This window comes from Mya arenaria, chromosome 2 (genome assembly GCF_026914265.1).
Source record: "Mya arenaria isolate MELC-2E11 chromosome 2, ASM2691426v1".
Classification (NCBI taxonomy): domain Eukaryota; kingdom Metazoa; phylum Mollusca; class Bivalvia; order Myida; family Myidae; genus Mya; species Mya arenaria.
In genome coordinates, this window is record NC_069123.1 from 15,837,642 (window position 1) to 15,850,879 (window position 13,238).

A 13,238-nucleotide genomic window follows, 5' to 3' on the forward strand; every position below is an offset into this window, starting at 1 on the left:
GAAATATGACGTAAGAGAAAAATAGTGAGTATGCAATCTTTTCAGTTGGATATACCGAAGACAGTTCGGTAACCGTTGATGAACATTTTCAAAGAAAACGGGTGATTATGCCAGGCGTATAAACTATTTTAACTTATGCATTTGGGAGACATTTCAGTGAAATAGTTATTCTTAAATTAAGTCTCCTAAATCGCCTTTTTAAAAGGACTGCCCTCTTCACTAGGATGTTTTGAATTTTTTTTTCTTATACTCGTATATATGCGAAAACGTAACCGGCCCGCGTCATAGGTATACACCAATTTACCGGTTATTCGGGCTAGTGGCATCAGGAACATCGTATAATTATATGAACATTATTATACTAGTATTGAAAACATCAATTTCGATGACATGTAAGTTGACCAGTACTATATGGGACAAAAGATCACATGTTAAAGCTGCACTTTCACAGATTGAACGTTTTGACAACTTTTAATATATTTTGTCTTGAAACGAGTCCATTTTTGCGAAAATCCATAGAAACCAGTTATATAAGACTGCTGACAAAAATTAGATCGCAGATTTTTATATTTAAGTTAAAGAAATGATGTTTTATGCATTTTTCTTAAACCATTAGTAACGGTTTAAGCCATAAAACATTAATTTTCGAACGGAAATATGAAAATCTGCGATCTGATTTATTGTCAGCAATCTTAAATCATTGGTTTGCATGAATTTATGCAAATATTTGCTCTTTCCTAGACAAAAAATAAAAAAAAAAGTTGTAAAAATGGTATATCTGTGAGAGTGCATCTTTAACCCAAACAGTGTAACGAATCAGTTAGTGACTGGTTACTGGTAGTTTCAATATATGAACACCATTTCCGGTCACCGGTCTCTCACATCCAGGCTGGCAAGCCTTCGACGACCGGAGGACCACCGGAGTCTGTTATAGTATTTGAAAATCGGACTCCATTTGCTATCAAATCGAATCGGACCAAAGTCTTTCGATTTACTATCGGACAATTACCGAAAGTTCATAATATCATTTAGGAATACATTCTTTATACATAGTATAATCAATATCATTTAAATGGTTTAACCTGGAATCCGTACGTGTGATGCTATAGTCATGCTTTTTGAAACTGTAAGTATTTCTTTCTTCTGTCTTAAATAACTTAACGAAAAAAAAACATAACAACAAAACAAATACTTAATAATCGCACATGAATTGAAAAAATGATGCACACCGCATCAAATAAGTTCTCTTAGCATTTTATCCATGTAAAGGCATATTTATATTTTGTTAACCAGATTATCATTTAATAGCCTGTAATATTGAAGATTTCATTAAAATATCTTAATTTCATAAAACTCTCACAAAAAGTAAATTTGTTAATAACATTTAAACGATACCAAAAAAGGTTTCAAATACAGAATGCATCGAGCCAGGATCCCCGGTATTTGCAGGTAAGACCGGACCCACTACACTATAGAGACATGTTATTGAGGTTTTATGAAATATATAAACAATTAAAAACAATATGTAGTTTTGGGAGAGTTTGTAAGTTTTTAAGTGTTTACGTTCACCGCATTTGTTTAAGAGAGACCTCCCTTGTTAAATGAACTCCACGAGCATTTACGAAAAGAAAAAATGACATTTACTATACATTTACCGCATAACAAAAAATACGAAGTAACATTAGCGGCGTCGATTTTGGACAACCACTATCGATTGTCGCCGACATAGCATTGTCAGCGACGATTTATCGATTGAATTCAATAATCGTTTCATCACTAGTCTGTTGTATCTTTTATCAACTTTAGCACGAACTAGGCTGGGTCGCTCCCATCATGAGCTACGGCGCATGGTCAATGTCAAACACCTATAAAAGTATCGTCCGAAGTACCAACGAAAACCTCGTTCAGTAAAATTTCATAAGTGAAAAATAAAATTCATGTGTATTGTATTTAGAGGAATATTGTTTGTTTCTGTGTAAGATAGTAATATATTTCACCGATTGAACACCCAAAGCAAATTTCAAGAGTGACGCAGCCACGAGTGAAATAATTACTTTAGGTGTTCCCGAAGTGAAATACAAGATTTAGGATTTCACTTTTTGAACATTTATGCAAAATTTGTAGAAAATCGATGCCCAAAAATTGTGTATTCAACTATACGGTAATGGTTTTATGGCCCACCCCACGGCGTATTCACAGCAGGATATAAAATAATCCATCGGCAAGGTTATGACACTGGGTATGACATGTGCAACGAAGTTTGTCATTTATAGCAATACAATTATTCCATAACTATTTCGGATTTTTTTCTTTTATCATTATCATACTATTTAAATAATATATGACACTCGATTATTCATCTATATGTAGTAAAGAAATGTCATTTTTTGTGTAAAAATAGAAAGTAATATATTTAGCAAAAAAAGATTCTCATTTTTAACCGCTATCACTTTTACAGACAACTCTTTTCTAATAAAATATTAATGTTTCAAGTTTCATTGGCAATTTTGGAAATACATATGGGCCATGAAACTTAATAAAAATGGTATTCAAAGATAGTAATTTATACATATCTACATCGAGTCAACATGTTCATAATAATTGTTTAAGTTCTAATTCTTTATCGTAAACATTTTGGTCTACCATTTGCACTCAACCAAACATGTTTATAAATAAGGATAAATATAATTATTTTGATTAGTCAAAAAATGTCCAACATGGATTTTTGTCAGCATATTTTTAAAAGGGTATGTCTGTCATATTGTCAATACAACATTAATGACATTTTAACTTGTATCGTTAAAGACTGGTACTAAATGATAGCAACTGCAGTTAAAATTTCATTTTAGCTGTTTCTTTCCGATATTTCACACCCAATTTTGTGTTACACTGCTAGAAAAAAATATAGACTTTAACAAAAAGACACGGAATAAAATATGTAAAAGAAGTAAGTTTATCGGAGATGATTTGATATTTCAGTACTTAATCAACTAACGTTTTCCCTATAGAACAACCCCACCTAATAATGGCTAAATCTAAAATCCTCCAAAACTGAAATTTTGTATCGCAACTGATCTTTATTTCATTCAGCTGCATTTATTTAGTTTTGTCATGTATTTTCACGACATCAGCAGATTTTGTATTTAAAACGAGAATGGCAGTTCCGTGATATTCTTTTAGCTTCTTTCCATATACTAATATATGTGGGTTTGGTTACAGATGATAACATGCATAGATAACAGGTCACCATGGGAGTACGAGGGAGTAGGAGTGTTTAATTCCATAAATCAGTAAGTTCGATGTAAATGTTTTGTTTTATGATGTACTGTGTTGTTGTTGTTGTTGTTGTTGTTGAAATCGCTTGTATTATATGTGTGTTTTATATGATGGAGCCATTTAATTTAATCTGCCACTGCACACGATTAAATCATATAAGATATTAGACTGTTTACGATGTTAACTTATAAACATGTTATTATTCATTATCTTATGATTGTTTATATTTATATTTTCAGGACGCTCCGATATTATATCTACATTCGGTAATGTTGAATATAGAGATATTGAAGAACACTGTGTTTGTTGTTTGAACTATCAAACTGCTACATATGGTAACCTGGACATATAGACCCACCCTCGCTTAGGAATTGCAAATGTATACTCATCTTAAAACATTGAATGACATAGAAAGCAACAATTGTCTCATTGATCTCAATGATCGCACAGTTTCCCTGCTAAAAACATCACGCGATAGCCCAAGTGGGAATAACAAACGCACGAATGACAGGCACGTACTAAAGTGCTGACGAGTTACCTGACGATATAGAAATAGAAAAGAGTTGCTGACCATATAGACAATGAAGGAAAAAAAAGTTTTGAAATTAAAGATTTTATGCTAACTTTATTATATATATATATATATTTACACTTTTTATAGTGTACGTATAGACGGATGTTTGTGCATTTATTTTTGAAAATGGAATTTTTATTGAAATGAATCGATTTCTATTTTTGCTGGTTTGGTGTAAATATGAGAAAATATCGAGGATTTAATGACCTTTTTAGGAATTTCATCTACAATCATTTGAAATCAATTATTTAAATTTTCATCATTTTAATTAAGAAACTATTTCTCTTTAATCTGTTGTATTTTCGAATGTGTTTTGTGAATAACAAGGCAAACATATGCAAACTCTTTCTAATGAGTAAAATTTAATTAGTATATATATACTCATATGTAACACCTTATAATGGAGTTCTGCTTGGATTGGTTACATTCTCCATCCTTGTTTGCCTTCTTACACAGCGACATTATTTCTATTGTCATTAAAATATTAATTTTTCATTTACCATCATGCTTCAATAAACCTGGGGCGGCCCCTGTGGTTGTTTTACACGGGAACTCTAAGATTCACTGTGCAACATATCAGCACCTTATTAATACACATATGATCGTGATTCACAATGGTGAAAACCCGTATAAGACCCTGTTTATGCAGCGCTATCAGCGCTTTGATTCTTATGTATTGCTTATACATGGACTTTTACAAATGCTATAGATGTGTCCACAAGGTATTGGCTTAATATTCTGAATAAGCCTGCTTTGTAACCCCCAAAGTCACAACTATACATAGAAATAAACATTGTCCACTCGACTGGATCATATGAGTTGAGGAATAAGCTTTAAACCCGGATGATTTAAATGTTTAATTCTGAAACCTGAGCTTTTCACTTTATCATAATGAGATATCCAAAACCTTCACGATTACCTTCAGTTATACGTAGTAGTAATGAAAAACAGAAACGCGCATTTATTTAGTATAAAATACTCACAGGATGAATTAAATGATAAGGAGCCAAGAAGACAAATGGACATAATGCAGAGGAAATAAAACATCACACCTTTAACAGAAGTTGAAAAAAACATTCGATGCATAGCAGACAAATAGCATCTACAAGTGGATAACCTGTTGATATTCCAACATGTCGGAGCCTCTATGTTGCAATACCCACGGGGAGTTAGTGACAGCATTATGTGTAACACATAAAGATTTTTTATGCACACAGTGCCTTATTGGTAATGATCACAATACTTGTGAGAGGAAAGTATTGGCAAAATTAAACACAGAGAAAGACAAATGTTTCATCAAGTGCATTACTGTACGTAATCAAATTTCATGTCAGGAAAACGAAGTCAGGAAGCGCATGGAAAGAGTACATTCAGCTAAGGAAAGATTGGAATCGGAGATAGACACTACATTTGACCGCCTGAAGGAAAAACTAGAAGAGGCGCGACGAAACACTCTTCAAGATTTAGCTGATGCTGCAAGTAAAATGAACAATAATTACAAACAAAGAACAGAAAAAATCGAAGGCTTCCGTGAAAGTGTAAAAGCTATGTTTAATTTTGTCGACGAAGGAAAGATTGAAGGATTGAAAACGCGGCTGGAGAATACTGAACTGGAATTGTTAAGCACATGCGCAGTTCCTTCTGATATGAAAGCAAAATATTCGTTTGACAGCAGAGCATTACAATTTCTGAACGGCAAAGACAGCTGTGGTGAGCTATGGTTTGAAGAATACGATCGTTACGAGTCAATTAATGGCGAAAACAAGAACACCGAACATTACGAGTCTGAAGATTTCTACACGTACAAAGAAGCAAAAACAAAAAGAGATATATCCACAACAGATGGACAAGACAGCCCAACTTCCAAGAGCGAAACACCTATTCCTGAGGTGGCCGAACTTACAAAAAAGAAGAATCACAGTTACACTCTGTCTGAGCATTCTGATATTCAAAAAACACCTGAATTCGTTGAAATAACTTTAACATCACATGGCCTCGTATTGTCAGATTCTGTTAATGGCGTTCTTGTTCTTTCTGACAATACGGACGGGAAAATTAGGAATGTCGTGAAATTGCCTTTTACGCTTGAATGTATGACCGGTGTTTCAACAGATAAAATTGCTGTTCTGGGAAAAACTGAAACTGAGACATGTATTCGAGTTTATAAATCTAGCTTAAAGGGATTGAAAGAGAAATCGAACGAATCCTTCAAAATCGCCGAAGGATCAAAATGCATTGGATTTGATTTTGACAATAAAAAAAAGTTGTTTGTTGTCAATTTCGTTGACAAGTTATTGTTCTTCAAACAGAATGGCAAATTAAATAATACATCGGCACTCGACAATCCCTTTAAAATGAGCGACATGAAATCCGTCTATGACTCCGAAGGCAATCGCGTGTACACTGTGTGTCCTTCAGAGAAAGCTTGGATGTGCTATTCACTTCAGGAAAACAAGCGTCTTTGGATAAGGGCAGAGAAAGGAGAACGTTCAGACTTTTCACCAAGCAATCTAGCACTACATGGAAACAAGCTGTATATTGTAAGTGGACGAGCACTGTTATCATTATCGATGGACACTGGCGAATCTACTTCAGATAAAGAAATTGAAAGAAAATCTTTGTCGATTTTAGCCTGCTACATAACTGACACAAACCAGGCTATTGTGACGACAAGGTCATCTGAAAAGACAGAAGCACTTACTGTGACCTTCATACAGTTAGACTAAATAGGTGGCTGGACATAGATTTAACAAACTCCACTTTGTAAGTGACTAGACGAGGATTTGACAGTGATCATTTTATAACAGACTTGGCGTGGATTAACACGTTCGAATTGATAAGTGATAAGACGCCGATTCAAAAATGTCAACCTCATATGTTTTCGACTACAATGTTTTCGGCGTCTCCCTGTAGTTTTCATTGTGTTGTTCATTAATATTTGACGTGTATTTAACAATGGCAACTTGATAGGTTATTAGATATTATTGATTTATTATTATGAATGAAATGGATACTTGACGACATTACACATTCGGATTTCGTGCTAGGCGTAAGCAACTTTAGCAATATCCCGTAAAGTTTTTGTTTTTAGTATGTTGATTTTTCTCCGTTTTTTTTAACCATTATATGATTTCCGTTTGACTTTTACTTATTTTTTTCATTTGATCTTCTTAAGCGCATGTATAGAAAAGAGGTGTAAATTCTGCAGAAAATGATATGCATTCATTCTGGCGTTGCGTAATGTAGTCCTTTTGACGTCGCACAATATTACTCCGTTTCAGAACTCGTGCATACAGTTCCATATAAATGCAATAACATATTGCTTTAAATATACTACGAGCACGATCATCACGAAAATCTATTCTGCTAAAGGTATGTTTCCTATTGATTTTTCGCATACAAATTAAAATCAACAATGACCACATGATAAAATTAATGCAATTTAAAACCGATCGTATCAGCAAGCATAAAGTACAGCATTATTGCTCATAAATATTTCGAGAAAAGTTATTTGACTGGAAATGACTATTTTATTTGGTCACAGCTAATGCATTATATAATGAATCACAACTAGTGGTGATGTAGAAAAAGTAACCTATTTCAATTACGTTTGAGTGGTACACACGTCTGCTGGTTTCTTTTGCTCAAGCAGGTAAAACTTCAGCTTGTAAGGTTATTTAATCAATGAATTGTTTAGTATCTGTTATTCAATATTTTATTATTCAGCATAATATCATGTTAATGTTTTTAATGCATAGTTTGTATCTATACTTAATAATACAGTTTGCAGATTTGGAAAGTAAAAGTGCTTAAAAAGATTGCATGTTTGGTTTCTACTGTTTATTGGATGACATGTGCTGATTATTAAAATTGTTTACAAATACAACAATATGGCTATCATTTGAAAATAATTAATAAATAACAACTTAATTCTGCTGTTGAAATATGGCTCCAACAGTTGAGTTTTCAGGTTTTCACTACATGCGGTTATTCTCACATTCAAAGAATATGTCCACCTTTGTATCTTTATCCAGTTTCATATGTAAACTGGACTTTTACTATCTTTTCTGTTTCAGAAATTAGTAATTTCTTTAAAGTCAACTGAAAAACAGCAGTGTTCAATTGGGTTGAATTTTGTTGAACTATTTAACCGTTTTATTTGATGAAAACCATCCTCGGATACCAGCGATACACGAATACACGTTAATTCAATATAATTGACCTGAATAAAGAGACGGGGAACCGACGGAACACGAACAAGGGTCGTATACGTTTTGACTCTTTATGTGTATTGATGTATTAAGGTATTCATTACAAATAAATTGTGTATGCGCATGATCATGTATTTGGCATTTGTAAATTGAATTTTCATTATCTAACTAATTATTAAATATATCGTGTTTTTCATCAAATTGTATACTTAAAATCTGTCAATATTGTGTGTTAGGAATTACTAATATTTCTTATATGCTGTGTGTAACTTATCAGCTTCGAACTGACTTTTTTACTTTGCAAAACCTTTATATGTGAAATTCTGCACTTATTGACGATAATATAATTATGATCATTGCCTAATCAGAATTAAAAAAAACAACAAACAAACGAAAAGTGTCGCTTTCCTTTCGGAATGGTGCAACATGTTCCCGAGAAGAGGTGCAGTATAAGTCAAATAACTGCTTTGTTATTAAATATTCAAATAACGTTAGACATTTGTACATATTAAGTTATTCAGCGAAGTGGCAGTCGCTGACTGTGACTCTCGTTCAACCAAGCAACGGACACAAATGAGATATTATGTGGAAAATGCTTATTTTTTTTGTGCAAAGCCGCACCATTGAATGTTTATATAAAACACGTACTGAACAAATATACCTAACACTCATAAGTCGTCTTAAAGTAGGTTTTAAGCAATAACTCTTTCTAAGATTTTTTTTGCTCCCATGGTTTTCATTTTTGTGATGTCTAATATCGCACAAATACTACTTTTCTATTTTAAATTATAAATACAAGTTTTCAATCCATATAGAGTTTTATAAAATAAACAGTAATTATCCCTTCTTAAATATGGGCATAGGTAGATTTTGTCAATCTTCGTTTGTATAGAGAGAGCCGTTTTATAACCCGGAAGATTTGGATATAAAAGTGTACTTACATTGAAAACTGAGGCAAAATTAAGATTAACAAAATGTATAACGCGATATCCAAACACTTTACGGCTGCCATGTACATGTTGGTATGAAACGCGCATTTATTTAACTAGGAGTATACACTTCTCTTAAGATACATTAAAATGTAAGGAGCATTAAGAAAAGGCAAACTTTCTTTCCTTTTAATGACAATATTGTACTAATATTATGAAAGGGATTCATGAGCTATTTGAAATCAATAGTATAGCCCTTTGTCGTCTATTTTTACTTCTTTTAGCATATTACAGAGGGCGATATCATCGACGCATAATATGTGAAAAATACGTTAGACGCACAACAGATGAATAACAAGACTTATTTTGATGCAAAGCATCAAAGACGTCGCGAATGTTTTTGAAAGATGACTAAAAGGAAGCAGATGCATTTAATCAGGATACCAAGTTTGAGGTACATGGATATAAGCATTCCTCAGTTATTGAACAAAATCAATTTTCAGCTTAAGTTCACCACGACCTTGACCTTGAGACCAACTGACAAAACAATAGCTAGGGTACTGGTTTGAGGGATCACTATCAAATTCGAGGTCTCTAGGCCCAAGCGTTTTCCATGTACTGATCGGAAGTCGATTTTTAGCTGAAGGTTACCAACACATTGACCCTGGAGGTCTATATTTCGACCAGATCTCATTATCCGGGAATGGTTCCAGACCATATTGATAAGAAAAGATCACCTCGACATTTTGTTTCATTATTATTATTTATTTTTTTGTGTGGTGGGGGGGGGGCAACATTAGCTCAATGAGCTATTTTCCGACATGAAAAACAAACATACATAACAAATCAAAACATAAAAATAATTATGTGACCTGAAAGTAAAAGAATGTCGCTTAAAATAGGTACAACTATTGGAACAAGTATTAATAAAAGCTGTTCTTTATTATACTCATGCGTACAATTAAAAAAAGTAAGATGGATTTGAGCATTGAATACAGTTTTCTCTGCTGTACGGCAATCCACACGCGCACGGTTCCGCTATTTGACATAATACTGTAAAATGGTTAGGGTTTTTTTCAATGCTTTATTGTATATACGTATGAACATTTAAGTGTTTCCGGTTTTTCTTTTTTCCGGTAATTCCACCAACCCCTTTAAACTTTAAACGGAATTATCATAACTGAACTTTCTGCGATTTCATTGGCTGACGGGTTATCGTGTGAACCTATGTAATTGTTGGGTTATGTACAGTTCCTACATGCTGTCATTGTAAGTGGAATATGTTATGAATGGTCATTGACTTTTCAAGTTTACCCATTTATTAAAAATCAGATTATTTTAAATAAGTAAAACAACCTCTGAAATCCTGACCTTTTATGAATCGGGTCGTAAGGTTCGTAAACCAAGATAATAAAACCCCGTAGCCTACGAGTTTCAAAAGTTATTAAATACCCTATACATATGCCCAAAGGTATGTAATAACGGTACATGACAAGCGTTTTGTTGGTATCTTGATGTTTCCTTTTTCATTAATCAGTTTAAACAATTTGTTTATAAAGGTCGTTTTTTATCAATACTATTTGATAGTTTTATTTTTACAATAATAGTGCTGGTTGGTCCATTTTGATCACGTGTTCCTCCACGGTACAACATCGAGACCTATCCTAAACTGACGTCGCGTTTCCACGCGACGCCAATAAGTGACTTTACTGATTGATGGCATATTGCATCTTGCTCCCGTGCTCAAATTGACTAAAGCAGCTGTTGCGATTTCCCGTAAGGTTGTTCTTTCATTTTATCATGTTGATGTTTCGTCATTTTAGCATCATAAGACGTTGTATGTTCGATCTTAACATAATAAAAATAATATTATGATACTGCTTATATTGCTTACACCGCGGATATCTGACCGTCCGCCGTATGTCCCCTTATTTGTTTCCGCTCGAAAACACCCCGACCGATTAGAGGATAACTCTCCAACCGATTGCAGAATTTCGACATAATTTGGCACACTTCATATCAGGTCGACGTGCAGGGCACATTTTCAAAACAAATATCCTAAAAGTCAAAGTCACTTTCATGTCCGCTTCATAAAACCTCAAAAATAAAAAGATATAATAAACATAACTTAGCAAGTAGTTGTTCACTGCATTAATCCGACGCACAACGAAGTAACCAGCCTCCAGGCTTTACGGTCAAGGTCACGAGATAAGATAGCTATATTGTTCGTAGTCATTTCATAACTCCGGACCGGCTGGAGAGATTTTATAATAACATGGCAAAGAAGTTTACCACATCATGTCAACTTGAAAAGAAGAGGATGTTCACACTTAGGGATCAAAGCTGCATAGAGATTTTGTTTCAGCGACCTAGCTTTATTGTCAATGCCACACTTAGTAGTTAAAATAGCCTCTTTTCATACAAGGATAGTTTCTTCCTACCTCCTTGCTCGTCATAATTTTTACAAATGTACTTGCCACTCTGCTAAAATGATCGTCACATAAAGTATATCTAAGTCTACTTCGAAACCAGGCAATGTGGAGTCAAACGGTAGGCCATTAGGGAATATCAAAGAAATGCATATAATTATATCAGCAAAAACAATTAAAAAAAAACATATTGTCTAAAATCCTGCCATTGGCCGTACGTAATGTTTAATTTTGATGATTGGTATTTCTAAAAGGGAATTGCTTACTTTTTACTTACATGCAAAATAATTGAATGATAATACCAATTATAACTTTTATTAATTACATAAATAATTTTCCCTAGATGAACGGATTTTGTCCCCAATTATATATTTTCGGAGGAGCTAACGGGATTCCAACGCTGGGAAAACGAATACCGCTGTTTTGTACTTGTAAACCACAAGGATATGTGCAGAACTAACTGGTGACGTAAAATTGGTCATTTTTTAACTAAATGATTGACTGTGGGAATCTTTCACGGATTTTTGGTTTTGGTTAAATTATTTCATGTTTTTGAGTACACAAAAATATGACATATTTCAAATAAATAAATAACTCATGTTTCAGAGACATTTGCAGAAATGCACTTAAATCACAAGCTGACATCCATGCCGAGTTTACAAACAAAACCTCAGTGTATGTCTAGTTATGTGTAGTTAATATTCCTAGAGTCACTACGTTTGCTATATCATGTGGCAGATTTGGGTTTTGAATATTTAGCTATGGGCCTGCAGCGTTATTAGAGCGGCAGTCGTAGTTAACTCGAGTATTGCTAGGTCTAGTCACAGTGATTGTCATGATAGATTGCAACAGAACCGAATATACAGTGTTTACCACCGTATGAAACGGTGCAAAATGCTTATCTATACGTGCCCCATGTGTAAGATGTCATAATGTTTTGCGACAAAGTTACTATTTCCAACGAAACAAAGAAAGTGCGATCAGGGGAAAACCAAGGCTTATCCACGACAATTTTGAAACTTTCTAAATACTTCGTGTTTAATTAATTTTGAGACAATTCAGAAGGGATTGGCTGCATAATTTTGCGCTTTAAAAATATTTTCCATGCAAATTATGTTATCCATATATATTTGAGCAATCATGAGGAATCTTCAGTACTACACATATCATTGTGATTTTTATTCGAAGTACTAACTAGCCGTATTCGTTTTCACAGCGTAGGAATGTCGTCAGAGTTTCTCTGAAAATATATAATTGGGGACAGAATCCATTCGTCTAGGGTAAATTATTATTGTATTTAATAAAAGTTATAATTGGTATTGTCGTTCTATTACTTTGTATGTTAGTAAAAAGAAAGCAATTCCCTTTTAGAAATTTCAGTTTTAAATAATTGAACAATACGGCCAATGGCAGGATTTTAGACAATATGGTTTTTAATTTATATCCTTATATGTAGGGTTTTCTATGGAAGTACTAATGGCCTGCCCGTTTTACTCCTCATGGCCCGATTGCGAAGTTGACCTAGATAGACTTTATGTGACTAACATTCTGGCAGGGTTGCAGGTACATTTGTAAACAAAATATGCCATCAAAGGTGTAAAGTTTATCTTTACCTAGTAATATCATTTGTTTTGAAGCCAACGTGACCAATTATCAAACTTGAACTAAACAAACACACGAACACACACTCGTAAAGAGTAAATAACAATTATGGACGAGCAAGAAGGACGAAAGAAAGAAATCCTTCCATCAGGTCCGGAGGTGAAATGATCACGAGCAATATAGCTATCCAAACTTGTGACCTTGACCATAAACCTAG

General features: G+C 33.8%; 1 protein-coding gene across 2 annotated transcripts; it reads left to right on the forward strand.

The window, feature by feature from the left end:
- Window positions 1-4,771: 4,771 nt before the first annotated feature.
- LOC128243927 (uncharacterized) lies at window positions 4,772-8,436 on the forward strand. Of its 2 annotated transcripts, XM_052961948.1 has the most exons (3): window positions 4,772-6,899; window positions 7,132-7,222; window positions 7,927-8,436. In XM_052961948.1, the coding sequence occupies exon 1, from the start codon at window positions 4,984-4,986 to the stop codon at window positions 6,574-6,576; it is 1,593 nt and encodes a 530-aa protein (XP_052817908.1). In that variant the 5' UTR covers window positions 4,772-4,983; the 3' UTR covers window positions 6,577-6,899; window positions 7,132-7,222; window positions 7,927-8,436. The 2 variants fall into 2 exon arrangements, with proteins under 2 accessions (XP_052817908.1, XP_052817902.1); XM_052961942.1 differs by having other exon boundaries at window positions 7,132-8,436.
- The last annotated feature ends 4,802 nt before the right edge of the window (window positions 8,437-13,238 follow it).